We start from the raw sequence: 13,508 nt of genomic DNA, 5'->3' as shown, positions 1-13,508 counted from the left end.
GTTTAGTAGGCTTGTCTTAGATCAAAGTACACATTTTATCTTTGAGAGCAGATGATAAAAAATCTATCATAAATTTATAGAAATTGTTGACTACTGATAACCTCTGTCTTGTATCAGTGGTGTGATTTATCTTTCTGTCTTCAGGTCGTTTTTTGACTGCTCAACAGAAGTGTACATCTCGTTGTCCACTTGGTACATTTGCCAACAAGACATCTGGCAGGTGTGAGGGCTGCTCAGAAGGATGTGTCATGTGCCAGGACACCAATCAATGCCACCGCTGTCGCAGTGGGCTTTACCTGCAAAATGGAGTGTGTGTGATAGAGTGTCAGAGGTGCTTGTCATGTTCTCTCATTTCTGGACCTGTACACAAACATGCACGCATCATAATATATCAAAGATCCCTCATTCTCTCCTATCACTGCCTCTTTTTCAGAGGGTTTCCTCAAAGTGGTAAATGCCAACCATGTGCCCCAGAGTGTACATCCTGCCAGGGAAATTCTTCTCACTGTCTAAGCTGTGAGACGCAGTATTTGCTGTTGGACCGCTCCTGCATGTCCCACTGTCCAGAGGGCTATTTTACTGCAGGCACAGAATGCCGCCGCTGTCCAGGCCACTGTGTCGAGTGCAATGAGGACAGTCTCTGTAAGAGTGAGTAGAATGCTGGGTGGAGCAGCATGAGTGTTATCAGAATAATTTTTGTGATAGTACTTGTGAGTACTTCATAACTTCAACTTCATGACTAAAATTCATACATGCTACATCTCAGTATTAAACTACTAGAAAGTATGATGGGTGTCAATGAAATGACTTGACATAAAAAATGATTTTACAATTAAAACGTTTAAAGGTGTGATATGTAAGTTTTTGCTATCACCACGTAGCCAATGTTAGCAATAACAGCTGTTTACTTACCATTCTAAAAGAAACATTGCAAGTTCAGCATCAAACTTAATTCCATTACTCGCCAAGAGCTGCCTCCAGTGGTGGAAAGCAACACCAATGTTAACTCTTGCTTTGCTTCTATCACTTCTTCAACTTAAGTCAGCATGCTAACCAGCTAGCCTCATAATATCACTTCACTCTACAATAGTGAGTCACTGTAGTCTCCAGTTTGCCCTCAGTCCAACATGAGACAGTAAAGAAGCAGCGATGCCCACAGGGCATATTCCAACCTCTTGTCTTGTAAACACAACAATGGCTGAGGCTCTTGTTAAGTAAAAAGCTGTTAATGCTAATGTTAGCTATGTAGTAATAGGCTAAATTTTTTAAATGACTTATCAACGGTAATTGGAAAAGTCCACTTTAGAATAGTAATAATTTTTAGTCAATGGCATAGAAATCAGTTTTCAAAGCCCTCATGTGCAAATAATATTTTAAGTCTTTTGCCTTTAAAAAAACTTGTATAACTATTTATATCTCTGTCTACTCAGAGTGTGCTGATTTTTACTTCCTCCATGAGGATAAGTGTGTGGATGATTGTCCTGTTGGCTACTTTGCCGATGAGAAGCAACAGGAATGTATGCGTTGCCATGCTGACTGTGCCTCGTGCGATGGGCCTGGCATTGATGACTGCGATGTGTGTCGCAACCCAAAAGCTGTCCGTTACAATGGGGAGTGTTTGGCTAAGTGTCCCAACACAACTTATTATGATAAGACTACCAATGAATGCAGAGGTAGGGAAGTTGGAAATTTAATGCGATGTGAAACGAATCTGGAAAAAAAGTATCATGTATAATTATTATTGGATTCTCTACCCTTCCCAGGATTTAATCTTTCTGTCTAATGGCTTTAAATTTTCTCAGATTGTGACAGGTCATGTTTGACCTGCTCAGGCCATGAGCCCTCATCCTGCCTCAGCTGTGACACCAACAGGCGTAAAGATGCCAGCGGGCACTGTGTGTGGTTCAGCCAGTGCTCTCTGAGCACATACATGGACCAGAATGGGGAGTGCCAACAGTGCCACAAACTCTGTCATCGCTGCTCTGGGCCAGGCAAAGACCACTGCCTCAACTGCAACGAACCATACTTCCTACTGAGTACGTAATCAAACTAAGCTAGAATTAGGAGAAAATATGTTTGATAACTCTGTATTACATGTTGTGCATCTTTTTTGCTATGTAAAGCAAACTTCTCCTTTTTTGTTCTGACTCTGTTCCTGTGTCCATCAGACAGCACATGCGTAAAGGAGTGTCCTGTGGGTTATTATGCCGAGGATAAAGATGAACGTGTGTGTGAGCGCTGTCACTTCAGCTGTAAGTCATGCGTTGGCCGTCACAGTGTGCAGTGTGACACCTGCAAACCTGGATTCTTCAAGCAGGGAAGCAGCTGTGTCGAAACCTGCTCAGAAAGGTGAGGAGAACGCACAGATACTCACAGATGTTCTCCTCTCCTCTCCTTTTACGGAAGCCCATCATAAACTAAACAGATATCCTCTCTCCTTTTCAGTCACTTTGGCAATACAACCACCAGGGTTTGTGATCGCTGTGACCCCTCTTGCAGCAAGTGTTGGGGTCGTGGAAACAGAAACTGTCTGAGTTGTCGGGGGGGCTACGTCTACCTAAGGCAGCGGGGACAATGCCTGCGGAGCTGCCCTCAAGGCTACTACCAAAACAGCCGGTCCAAGAACTGTCGCAGGTGTCACCCAACCTGCAAGACCTGTAACGGTAAAGAAAGCTTCATATGTTGTCATTTTTTCTGGCTGTACTTTTGTGTTTTGCTGTTATTTTTGTGTTTTATAGCGACATGAAAATCATTTCAGTAACTTTCTGATTCCACTGTTACGTGGAATGGTGAGAAGTTGTAGAGGTACAGAGGGCCTGAGGGTCAAAACACAGCGTTTCACGAAACACAAAAACGTTTCAGATAACAGAACAAGTGGAACAAACACTTCTTGTTTGTGACTGGACTGAATCCAAGCCAATAGTTTGTTTGCATATGATTTCAGTGAAATGCTGCTGGAGGGCAGGCTTCTGCATGGGATGTGGGAAATTCCTACAGTTTGTGTCATTTACGGTTGCTCAAACTGATCAGACCAAGCAATCACATGATGCTTTTATGGAGTTCAAAAATTTTCCGTTAAGGACAAAAATGCAAGAAATAGAACAAAAAACACTATCAAAAAATGGCTTCCAAGCTTGCGGTTGGGTGGAGCGGAACATTAACTCCCAGATTTGTAACATTTGAGAGACAGGTTTGAGAGTGCAGTTGAGAAAATAAGGGGAGAAGGAGAAAGGGATGACATGTCCTGGCTTGACTAAAATCAGGGACGTTGCACTAAAAGGACACCCCTGAGTAAAAATAATACACGTCACATCTTTACATATATTACATATACCTGTATGCATATCTCTCTTTGCAGATTATTGTCAAATAACAATGTGTCACTGTTTTTTTGATTAAAATTCAGGTTCAGCCATGTGATAACATATGACACCGTTTCCTACTGTTTGATATCTGTCTCTCTTCATCCAGATGAGGGTGCTCTGGCCTGTGAGTCCTGTTATGACGGCTACACTTTTATGAACGGCATCTGTGAATCTCAGTGTCTTGTAGGCTTCTATGCTGCTTCACAGGTGATGGACAGCTTGTTTCTTCATTTACAAAGTGTTTGTGTTTATATTCACCTAACCTTTCTGTACCTGTGTATTTCTAACCTAGTCTGCTGTACAACTAATTCTACCGCTGCTCCAGGGCTCCAACAGTGATGTGCCAAACTGCAAGGCGTGTGACCCGTCCTGCCTGGACTGCCGAGGTCCAAGCAAATGGAACTGCACTGTGTGCCCTGCGCTCCAGATCTTATCTGATGATGGCCGTTGCATGAGTTGCTGTGGAGATGAGACACGCCATGACGATAAACCAATACCCTGGATGTGCTGTGACTGCGAGGCATCACAAGGTAAAAAAAGAACACACAGACTTCAATAAAAGCACACACACATCGTTGAAATCTCATTTTGCTAACACAAATTGCTCATCTGGATCTGAGACTACATACTGTATTCATGCTAGTTCCTGGAGAACAATGTTTATGTATGTGAGTCACAGTCTGTCAGGGCATCTGCCATTTGTAATGGTTGCCCTGTATAATTCATCTAAATGACAGCTTCCCTACTGTGTAGATGTGAGTTTCATCTTCCTGCCAAACAGGTTTCCAGTATTTCAAAATGATGCTAATTATGTTACTATAAGCAGGAATTTTCCAAGCTTTCTTGCCCTCCAGTCATCACAGACAAGACTGCATTTCGTTGGAACTAGAATCTTGTAAAAACAAACTCAAGCCAATCAGAGATTCATTAGAAACAAACCCAATGTACAGATTTGTCTAATGTAACCTAACGTCTGCCCCTTCTCCGTCTTCTCAGACGAGTGCATCATGGATGTAAACTTTAGGATTGGGGGGGCTGAGGATTTAGAGTCTGAACACAACCACACCGCCAGACTCTTTGCCACTGCCTGTGTTCTGCTTGTCGTCATTGTGGGCGCAGGGGTCTTCCTCTTCCTCAGTGCCCGATCTAAATACTATGCCATTGCACCCAAAACCAAAACTGGAGGCTATAAGAAGTTGGACACCAATGGAGGTGTCACCCCACAACCCACCACCTCCTCATTTGGGGAGTACAGCGACCGAATCATTGAATGTGAGGATGACGAGGACGAAGAGGACGATGATATTGTATACATGGGACAAGATGGGACGGTGTATAAGAAGTTCAAGTACGGACTCTTGGATGAAGATGAGATTGAGCTAGAGTACGATGATGAGAGCTACTCATTTAGATGACTTTCTCTGGACAGAAAAATCTCTTCCTTTCGTATCATCGCAGCCTGAGTACATTGTAAAAATTGTTTCTTGTTTTGAAAGTGCTTGAAAGAGATGGGGGGAATGAGCAGTCTTTTAACTAACATTTTGTGAATTAGAGTCTGAAACCTGATCATCATGGTTTGATCAGCATTTTCCTGTTAAACTGACCTCTAGACTTATTTACACAGGCCCCAAATGTAATATATGGCCATTTTTGTGGCATTAATTAGATTGTTTCATGTTTGTCTAAAAAAACAACAGAGGGTTGGAGGCTCAGAACACAGGCTGTGGATAACATTTGGTCATTAAGTCATTGCCGACGTCAATCTTTTCTTTTACCTCAACATCAATAATTCTGGTTTGCTGTTGGATTACACAAAATATTATTTTGACTGAGCTTGTGTTGACATACTGCAAGAAGAGTTTGATTTTTTTTTGAGTGACAAACCTCAGGGGAAGTTGACAATAATATTATTTTTTTATGCATTTCCTTACATTTTCAACAACAAATAATTTCATTTGAAGAAAATATTGTATGTTTACAACATAAAATGATATAGTACTTATTATCTGCTGATATTGCTCAAAAACAATCTTAGACATTGATACAATCATATTAGTTAAAATTTTCATATCATCAGAACTTTTTAAACATCTCACAAACACTGATAGTTTGTTATTGATTGACAACCTGATTCACTCCACTTATGTAATACACTTCCTCTGTATCTGCATCATCTGGTTTAAAGTGTTTACAGATTTAATCACATTATAATATAAGTGTTCTGTACTGATGCATTGTGCTTTATCTTTGTTTAACTGGACTGAGACCCCTCAAAGCAAAATTTACACAGACGCACAATCTAATACGTAACCCTTTGTGGTGCAGTGTCTGTGCCTGTGTCCAGACCTCTACTTACAACACGACAGAGGGTTACAGGAGAATACTTTTCCCATACTTTTTCTTCAAAATATTTTCTTCTAGCCTTGCTTTAATGTTTTGACTTCACTGTTGCACACCTGGCTTGTATCCTCTCTCTGAGATAATAGCAGGTCTGACTCCCACTCGCTGGTAAGTGTGAGGATCAAATAATTACTATTTTTCTGTGTTCCTGGTTGAAGTGAAACGTGCTGTGAATGATTGTTTCATAATAAAGTTGGATTTTGATCTGTGTTTTCCAAGTGTGCAGTCTTGCGTTATGAATCAACCTGCAGACGTGCTGTTGTATTACACGCGAGTGACCGCTGTTAGCTGCTGCCAGTGACTACTGAACTTTGTAGAATGCTGAAATTGGATCTGGTATCTGATTGGTTTATGTACGAAAGCTAAATCAGTGTCACAAGCAGGCATACATTTCCATTGTGTTTTCTGCGCTTCATAAAAATGCAACAACATACCGGCCTATTTAAAATACAGTATTCTCACACAAACTGAAAATGAAGATCCTGTAACCTTTACACTGAACCCCCAACAGAACAGGCTGAGTCCAGCGTCTTATCTCAAACCAGACTGAACAAATAGACACAACACTGACACAGGGACATCTGCCACCGTACAACCTTCGCACATGTGGGCTTGACATCAGCTTGATGCTGGCTGTCCATACAACGATCTGCCACAACATTAAATCTTGATGTACCACCCACCTAAACATCGTTGCAGACCAAGCACACCCCGCCCATGCCCTACCCCACGGCAGGGGGCCTCCCCCAGCAGGAAAATGATGTTCCCACCACACCACAAAGAATGCTCAGAGATGGTTCAAGGAACACGACAAAGAGCTCAAGCCTCCAACCTCCCCAGATCCAAATCCAAACAAATATCTGTGCGATGTGCTCAAACAAGCCAAATCCACAGAGGTCCCTCCACCTTACAAAAGAACTTCAAATTGTATTCTGAAGAAATTATTTATTGATTAAATTATATAAAACACATGAATGAAAACATAAAGGAGGTGCTGAACATTTAACTCCACATGCAGTAACCCTGGTCCCTGTGTAAACTAAAATAAATACTTCTAACTGCCTGTACAACGCTGTACTAATGCAGTGAGGTCAAACTTCACCCCTTAAAATCTTTGATAGGTTTGAAGAAGCAGTGCATTACAACTTGTAATTACACTGAGATCTCTTCTGTGGACTAAGTGCTTTAGAGGATGAACACAATGGATTATATAGCATACAACATGAAAGGACAGCTCTGTATAGCAGTGAATTTGCTCTGAGCTGACAATTTTCAAGCTCAAGCAAAGAAACTAAGCTCATTAAAATGAAACATAGAGACATTTCCAGACTGTGAAAGGATCAGAGCCACTGTTGCATGATAAATGTCAACATTGATAAAATGTAGTCATGTCTTTTACTGCCTAAATAATACTTTAATAAACTAAAATACAATACAGACTTAAAAATCCAAAATCACAGAGCTAGACTCTTACATGTCATTCATTTAAAACAATTATTTACAGGGGTTCAAATAATTGTACACACTTTGTAGTTAAATGTTTGACCGAATCATGTCATTTTTTTTGTAAAACCTTAACAGGCACAGGCACGCGCACACACACACACACACACACACACACAAAAAGATCTGATCAAAACAAAACAAAACCCTGTAAACAGCTACTCTTCTTACAGGACTTTGTCAACAGTTTTTGAATGTATTTCTAAAAGATCCCATGAAATCTATAAATGACGTATATAAATATCAAGCTTTTATGTGTTTATAGATTTCTCTGTTCAGACATCTGCATGATTGGCCCATTTTTAATGGTATAAATTTGTTAAACACTTAAAGGACTGTTGAACCTCTGTAAATATCAGAGTAGGGAAGAGGAGGTGTGGACATTATTCTTCATCATCTCATCTCACCTAACAGTGTTTTACTATCTGCAACAAACCCACAGAGACTAGTGGCCTGTAGGTCTGAGCATCAGGAAAGCTGCAGTGAGAAAGGAAAAAAAAAAAGCACATAAAACTTGCTGACATGCATAAGAACTTGTTCACTGCTGTAACCGTAGTGTCCATCTCATCATCTGAATATGCTGAAATTACTTTAAAAGCCTTTAACGTGTTTCTGTGCACATTTAATTAAATAAGTAACTATGCTGCTTGTCATTCATTAATTCCGGTTTACAAACATTAAGATTTCCTCTGCATAATGCATCAAAAACCTCTAATCTAATCTCTGGTTAATTCTTTTTCATTCATTTCATTTTTAGGGCAGTGATAAACAGTACAAGGCTTGTGTCACACTAGAAAGCAAATACATTTTCACAAGAGGAAAATGGAAGAGGAAGGCAAGGATACTTTTTAACAGCATTACATTCATATAATTTTGTTATTTAATCTCCCTGTCTTCACACAGATGCCTTGCATTTAGCCTCATTATTGCATAAAGTCATCTGGCTGTACGGCCGGTGTTTTTGTTACAGATAATAATGCCCAGACTTTCTCTCCGACCATCTTACACGGAAAAGGATCACAACAGAAAAGGATTCAATAACTGACATATTTATGATCTTGGCTGGATAGTGTTCACAGAGTTGAGTTTATGGTCTATATTTGTGTAGTTCCTTGGAAATAGATTATTACATAACTGGTCACCTCATAGCAAGATCTGTATTTTTGTAGGTACCTTCTCACATAAAGGATTCCAAATATACAGCAGGAGCAGTGAGATCCAAGAGCTGCATACAGAAGTCTGTGTGAATATACACAAATGAACATCATGAAAGAAGTGACTACAACAAACTGATAGTGGAAGTTAATCGACTACTTAAACACAGAAACACTGACAAAGTAAAAGAAAAACATAATAAAAAAAAGATGGGCTGTTTATGATTATGTATACATGCAGCCATGGCGATAGCTGAGAGATCTCAGAATGAGGCTGTGCATTTTAATGAGGAAAAATGCAGAAACCTGAGTGTACGGAGACATCTCTGTGTTGTTCTGGTGTGTGTGTGTGTGTGTGTGTGTGTGTGTGCGCACTGCAGTCACAGCCAGCTGTCAGTGACCATTCATAATAGTCTGTGATGTAGATGCTGTGGTGGTGGGCAGGGCTGAAGATGAGCTGGAAGCGCTGGTGAAGAAGTTGTTGTTTCTCAGTTTGACATGCTCTGGGAGCTCCAGCTTGACTTTTGCCTCCTCAATGTCGCTGTTGATGGCTGCAATTAGAGCCTCTGTTCAGAAAGAGATAAAAACATGCAGATAAACAAGTGAGCAAAGTCAGAGAGTGTGTGTATGTGACAGAGTTTAAAACAGAAGGAAAAAAAGAGATGATAGGTACAGAGTAAACATGATAGGTAAAGAGGAAAAATTGTGAGATAAAATCTGGGAGTGCAGAAAAACTTGTCTTTGAAACCAGGCACACAAAGATGATGTGCGTGTGTGTGTGGGGGGGGGTCATACCAAGAGAGTTGTAGCTTCTTTCTGGACGGATGTAGCCCACCATGACAACACTGAGAATCTCCCCATAAAAGTCCTCTTTGAACTTGTGAATCACATGGGTTTCCTACAAGCCAAAAAAAAGATTACTTTTATTTTCAGAAGACAATGAAAAATGTCAAAATTTACTGCTTTACTCTTATTGTGTTATCAGCCCAGAATGTATACAAATGGGTTGCCCTGCACCTGACATCAATAAAAATTAAGGAGCAGCAAAATAATTGTGAGTTACATTGCCGGCTTTAGCTGCTACTCTTTTCTTTTCAAAACAAAGGGTATTCATCTTATACTGGACCTTGGACTTTTATAAGTAACTTATCTCAACACCAGGCTGTAGTGTGCGGGTTGTAAACTTAAGAATTAAAACTTAACTTTAACATTTGTATTTCGCATCAAAATATGTCATTATATTCACTACTGGTCCCATAGTTTTCTCCAGATGCAAAACATGTTATTCTCAACATTTTGTGGGCTTTTCCCAGAGCAGTATTTCAGGTCATGCTGCCAGGCTTTAAATGCTGTTGAGCTGTTCATAAGAGTCATGACTAATTAAATGGTTTATTTAATTTGTTCTGACATTTTTCTTTCCGTTTGACTCCTGAGGGACAGTATAGAAAAAACTTCTGAAAAGACCAAGCGTGACATTCAGACTGCTGCAACAAATACAATCAAATGATCATCTTAACAGAATGAATATGAGCCCTATTTGTATGACATGCAGTAGATGATCTTATCTATTTTTCTTGAACCATGATGGAACTAACAAAAGTAATAGGAAATCTGTTTAATATTTCTGAAAACTGAGAGAAACCATGTTGAAGTGAAAATGCGTAAAATTTCTTTTCCTGGTAAAATATATGCTGAAATGAGATATACCATGATACAGACAAGAATCAGTCTTTTTAGCATTCTACAACCACCATTCCTGTGCAATCATATATGAAACCACACTGACGATGAGTTAGGCTTAAATGAATGTGCACATTCAAATGAATGCACACAGTCATTTAGGGACCAGATGTGTATAGCTGTATAAAATAACCACAATTACTTCAGCTCTCATTCGTCTTTGTACACTTTTGCCTGACTGTGAGAAAACTGATTTTGACCTAAAGCCATGGAGGCAGAAGTGACCTTGTGATCAGACCATCACTGCCTTGAAACCCTGGATTTTCCAAGACAATGTGACATCTTATAAATACATTTTCAATGTGCCTACTTTCTCTCTGACTAAGACATCAAATGGTTTGCAGTGAATGGCGCTTTTCTTGTGCTTACCATAGACTTTTTGGTGTTTTTGTAGTAAGGGTTCCAGCCAATGCTCATCACCATTTTGTGGACATCCCCGTTACCCACGCAAGCCCAGCCATAATAGATTCCTGTGCTGATATCTGCTGGAAGACTGTCCACCACTGTGTCTGGGAAGTTGGCTAGAAGTGGGAGGGAGGGAGGAAGAGTCAGAAGATGCAAATGAAAATATTTATTTTTAAACCAGAGAATATGTAAAGATAAGCAAGGGTAGAAACTCTTTCACAAAATGTCAAATTGTTAACATGTATTTAATACCTTTATTATCACTTTTCACAAAAAACATGGGTACTAAAGGAAAAAGTCTTCACTATCAGAGGCTCTGCATGGGTAGACGTGCAGAACCTCTTGTAAAAGCAGACAGGAGTTATAAAAAAAGGGCACACTGAAGACTATTCTCTGAATTTTCTATATTTTGGATCTAGTGCACAATGCCTCAACATTATAACTAAAGTCTGACTTAACATCAAAAATATCTGAACCCCTGTTTGTAAGGACAAAATACACTCAGTGAGAGGTGACAACTAATTTCAGCCTCTAGTTCAGTCACTAAATGTGAGGGGAAATGTCAGCGTATTAAAGAAAACGGAGACAGTACATCATTTATCATTACAAGCTTTTTTAATGGAAGCTTTTAAATAGATTTGGCAGGGTGGTGACAACACCATCGTTCCCAATATATATTCGCATTATTCATCCGTTAGATATGACGCTACTACACATTTCTAGAACAGCCATTGTTACATAATAGCTATTATTTCGGTGAATAACAGTTTAGTCATCTGTAAAGTTCAGTTACTCAAGTCATATTTACCGCAAAAAAAAAGGGGGAAAAAAAAGGGGCGCACTCGTTGCGTAAAACTGTGTCGTCATCATTAATGTAAACGCTTTAGGTAACCGGAAACTCACCACTATAGATTAACATTAATTAATAAAGAACTATTCATCGGCTGATGGACATTTAGAAGACTAGCTATGCTATATTTATAATCTAACTTTACTCTGGTTTTCTGGCTGTGCGTTCAGACCAATTCAGACTGACCTAACGTCATCTACGTAGGCTGGGGTACAGACGACAAAAAACCTCACTGAAAAGCTCATACAGATTAATGGCAGATAAATATTAACTCACCTGTGGGAATCCCAAGCTCTTTGCTTCCTCTCCCGAAGCCTCTGATGACCTCTCCCCGGCAGAAGAATGGAAGACTTTTCATGACTAGTTTCCTGATAATACTCGGCTGTCTAAGGTAGACGCTACAGAATGACCTCGAACGACGCAAGGAAGTCAGATGGGCTAATCAACCGGTACTATACTAACCGGTAGCACCTCTTTAACAGTTAGCAAGACTGAAATCTTAACCTTGTGGAGCTCAAAGTCCGTCCTTGTATTTAACTGTAGCCTCACCCGTTTGAATAGTTTGCTCGAGTTGGATAAAGTTGAACCTTAGTCACCTAACAGCGATGGTAACAGTTCACCTGCTATGCTAGCCAAGCTAACTACTGTTAGCTTCACCAGAGGCTCCCTGTTCCTAAAACGTTTTTATCCAAAGGTGTTGGTTATACAGTACGTGAGAATGACATTCCCGTTCCTCTCAGGTCCAGTCGCAGGATGACGGTGAAAATGAAGCCCCGGTGCTCACGGAGAGCCGGTGATGTTACATGTGTCGCACACATCTGCGTACGAAACGCTTCTGCTGATGTCATTGACCGCGTGACCAAAGCGACCGAGAGTCATATGTTGCCTTCACGTATTGTAGGAGATGTAGCGATTACAAAATGATGCATTCCATGAACTATCTAGGGAATTGCGACGCCTATTTTCAGCTGGCCGTTTTGATACTGTAAAGCCAAAGTATTGCTTTCGAGTTCGGAACACATGGCAAGTTCTAGAAAAGGCTCAGTATACAATCATACACAATCCTTCTAGTCCCTCTGCAAACGATGACATGCGGTTTTTCCCTTTGCGCAGTTCCTGACTTGCTTTTCCTGACAACATTCTCACGGACTTTTTCTTCAGCAGTTCCTCGATCAACAGATTTAAATGAATAAAATCACGATCTATTTATTGGCCTGCAACAAATTTACTGTAATTCGTTCTTAAGTTATATATGAAGCCATTCTTCATCAGCTCACAAGCTGCCTAATTACAATCACCGAATATTAAATTGACGGTGTGAGGTTTGTTGGTAGCTCTCTTTGGTGTTTGACTCCAACCACAAGAGGGTGACATATCCTTCCCCAAGCATCCAAACCATGGCCATGAGAGCCCCTAGATCTGGGATGTAATCATTAAAATAATAATAATAATTAAAAAAAAAAAAAAAAAAAAACTTTTTAAACTAAAAACTATTTTAAGAGCATACATGAATATTGTTGTATCTACATTGTAGATTAATACTGAAGACATCAAAACTATGAAAGAACACATATGAAATTATGTAGTAAACAAGAAAGAAAAAAAACAAACCAGAATATGTTTTATATTTTAGAGTCTTCAAAGTAGCCACCTTTTGCTTTAATGAAGCATCTGTCTTCAGGCAGCAAAAGCTGAACACTTAATGACTGCATTACTTGTTTGGCATTAATTTCAACATAGCAATTTTGGGAGCATATAAGCAACAACTGTTCAGCACTCCAGTGAGAAAGTATCATTAAAACACCAGTGATCCTACGTGAATATACAAATCATTACCACTAAAACTGGTTTTACCAGCATTCAACTGCCTGGAAAAATTAACCATACAAGTTACAGAGGAATGAAGAACTATCTTATCTTTTCATATCTAACCTGCATGGTCTGACAGGTAACAATTACACAGTCATTCAGAGTAGATTTTTAGGTAGTCATCAAACACTAACTCATTTTCTAAATTTCATAGAATTACAGTGATAGTAATAATTTCCCTGAGGGAGTCATCACAAGGGATCAATAAAGTCTGTCTAAGTC

At 39.7% G+C, this 13,508-nt stretch overlaps 2 protein-coding genes across 3 annotated transcripts in view; one reads left to right on the top strand and one right to left on the bottom strand.

The window, feature by feature from the left end:
• The window catches only part of pcsk5b (proprotein convertase subtilisin/kexin type 5b), a 75,307-nt gene extending 67,926 nt beyond the window's left edge, over positions 1-7,381 (top strand). Inside the window, exons 29-37 of one of the 2 annotated variants that reach the window (XM_018668399.2) lie at positions 145-331; positions 434-648; positions 1,431-1,673; positions 1,803-2,036; positions 2,169-2,349; positions 2,446-2,663; positions 3,472-3,572; positions 3,691-3,895; positions 4,362-7,381. In XM_018668399.2, coding sequence (XP_018523915.1) covers positions 145-331; positions 434-648; positions 1,431-1,673; positions 1,803-2,036; positions 2,169-2,349; positions 2,446-2,663; positions 3,472-3,572; positions 3,691-3,895; positions 4,362-4,780 — 2,003 coding nt within the window. In that variant the 3' untranslated portion in view covers positions 4,781-7,381. Of the gene's footprint in view, positions 1-144; positions 332-433; positions 649-1,430; positions 1,674-1,802; positions 2,037-2,168; positions 2,350-2,445; positions 2,664-3,471; positions 3,573-3,657; positions 3,896-4,361 lie in introns of both variants that reach the window. The other variant, XM_018668398.2, reaches the window with a different exon arrangement.
• A 920-nt stretch (positions 7,382-8,301) lies between these two features.
• rfk (riboflavin kinase) lies at positions 8,302-12,281 on the bottom strand. Its single transcript, XM_018668402.2, has 4 exons — positions 11,694-12,281; positions 10,532-10,683; positions 9,218-9,320; positions 8,302-8,988 (listed from the first exon to the last, which is right to left on the bottom strand). The coding sequence occupies exons 1-4, from the start codon at positions 11,773-11,775 to the stop codon at positions 8,816-8,818; spliced, it is 510 nt and encodes a 169-aa protein (XP_018523918.1). The 5' UTR covers positions 11,776-12,281; the 3' UTR covers positions 8,302-8,815.
• Between the last annotated feature and the right edge of the window lie 1,227 nt (positions 12,282-13,508).

The sequence above is a fragment of the Lates calcarifer genome, linkage group LG13 (genome assembly GCF_001640805.2).
Source record: "Lates calcarifer isolate ASB-BC8 linkage group LG13, TLL_Latcal_v3, whole genome shotgun sequence".
NCBI lineage: Eukaryota > Metazoa > Chordata > Actinopteri > Centropomidae > Lates > Lates calcarifer.
This window is presented reverse-complemented; position numbering and strand designations above follow the sequence as displayed.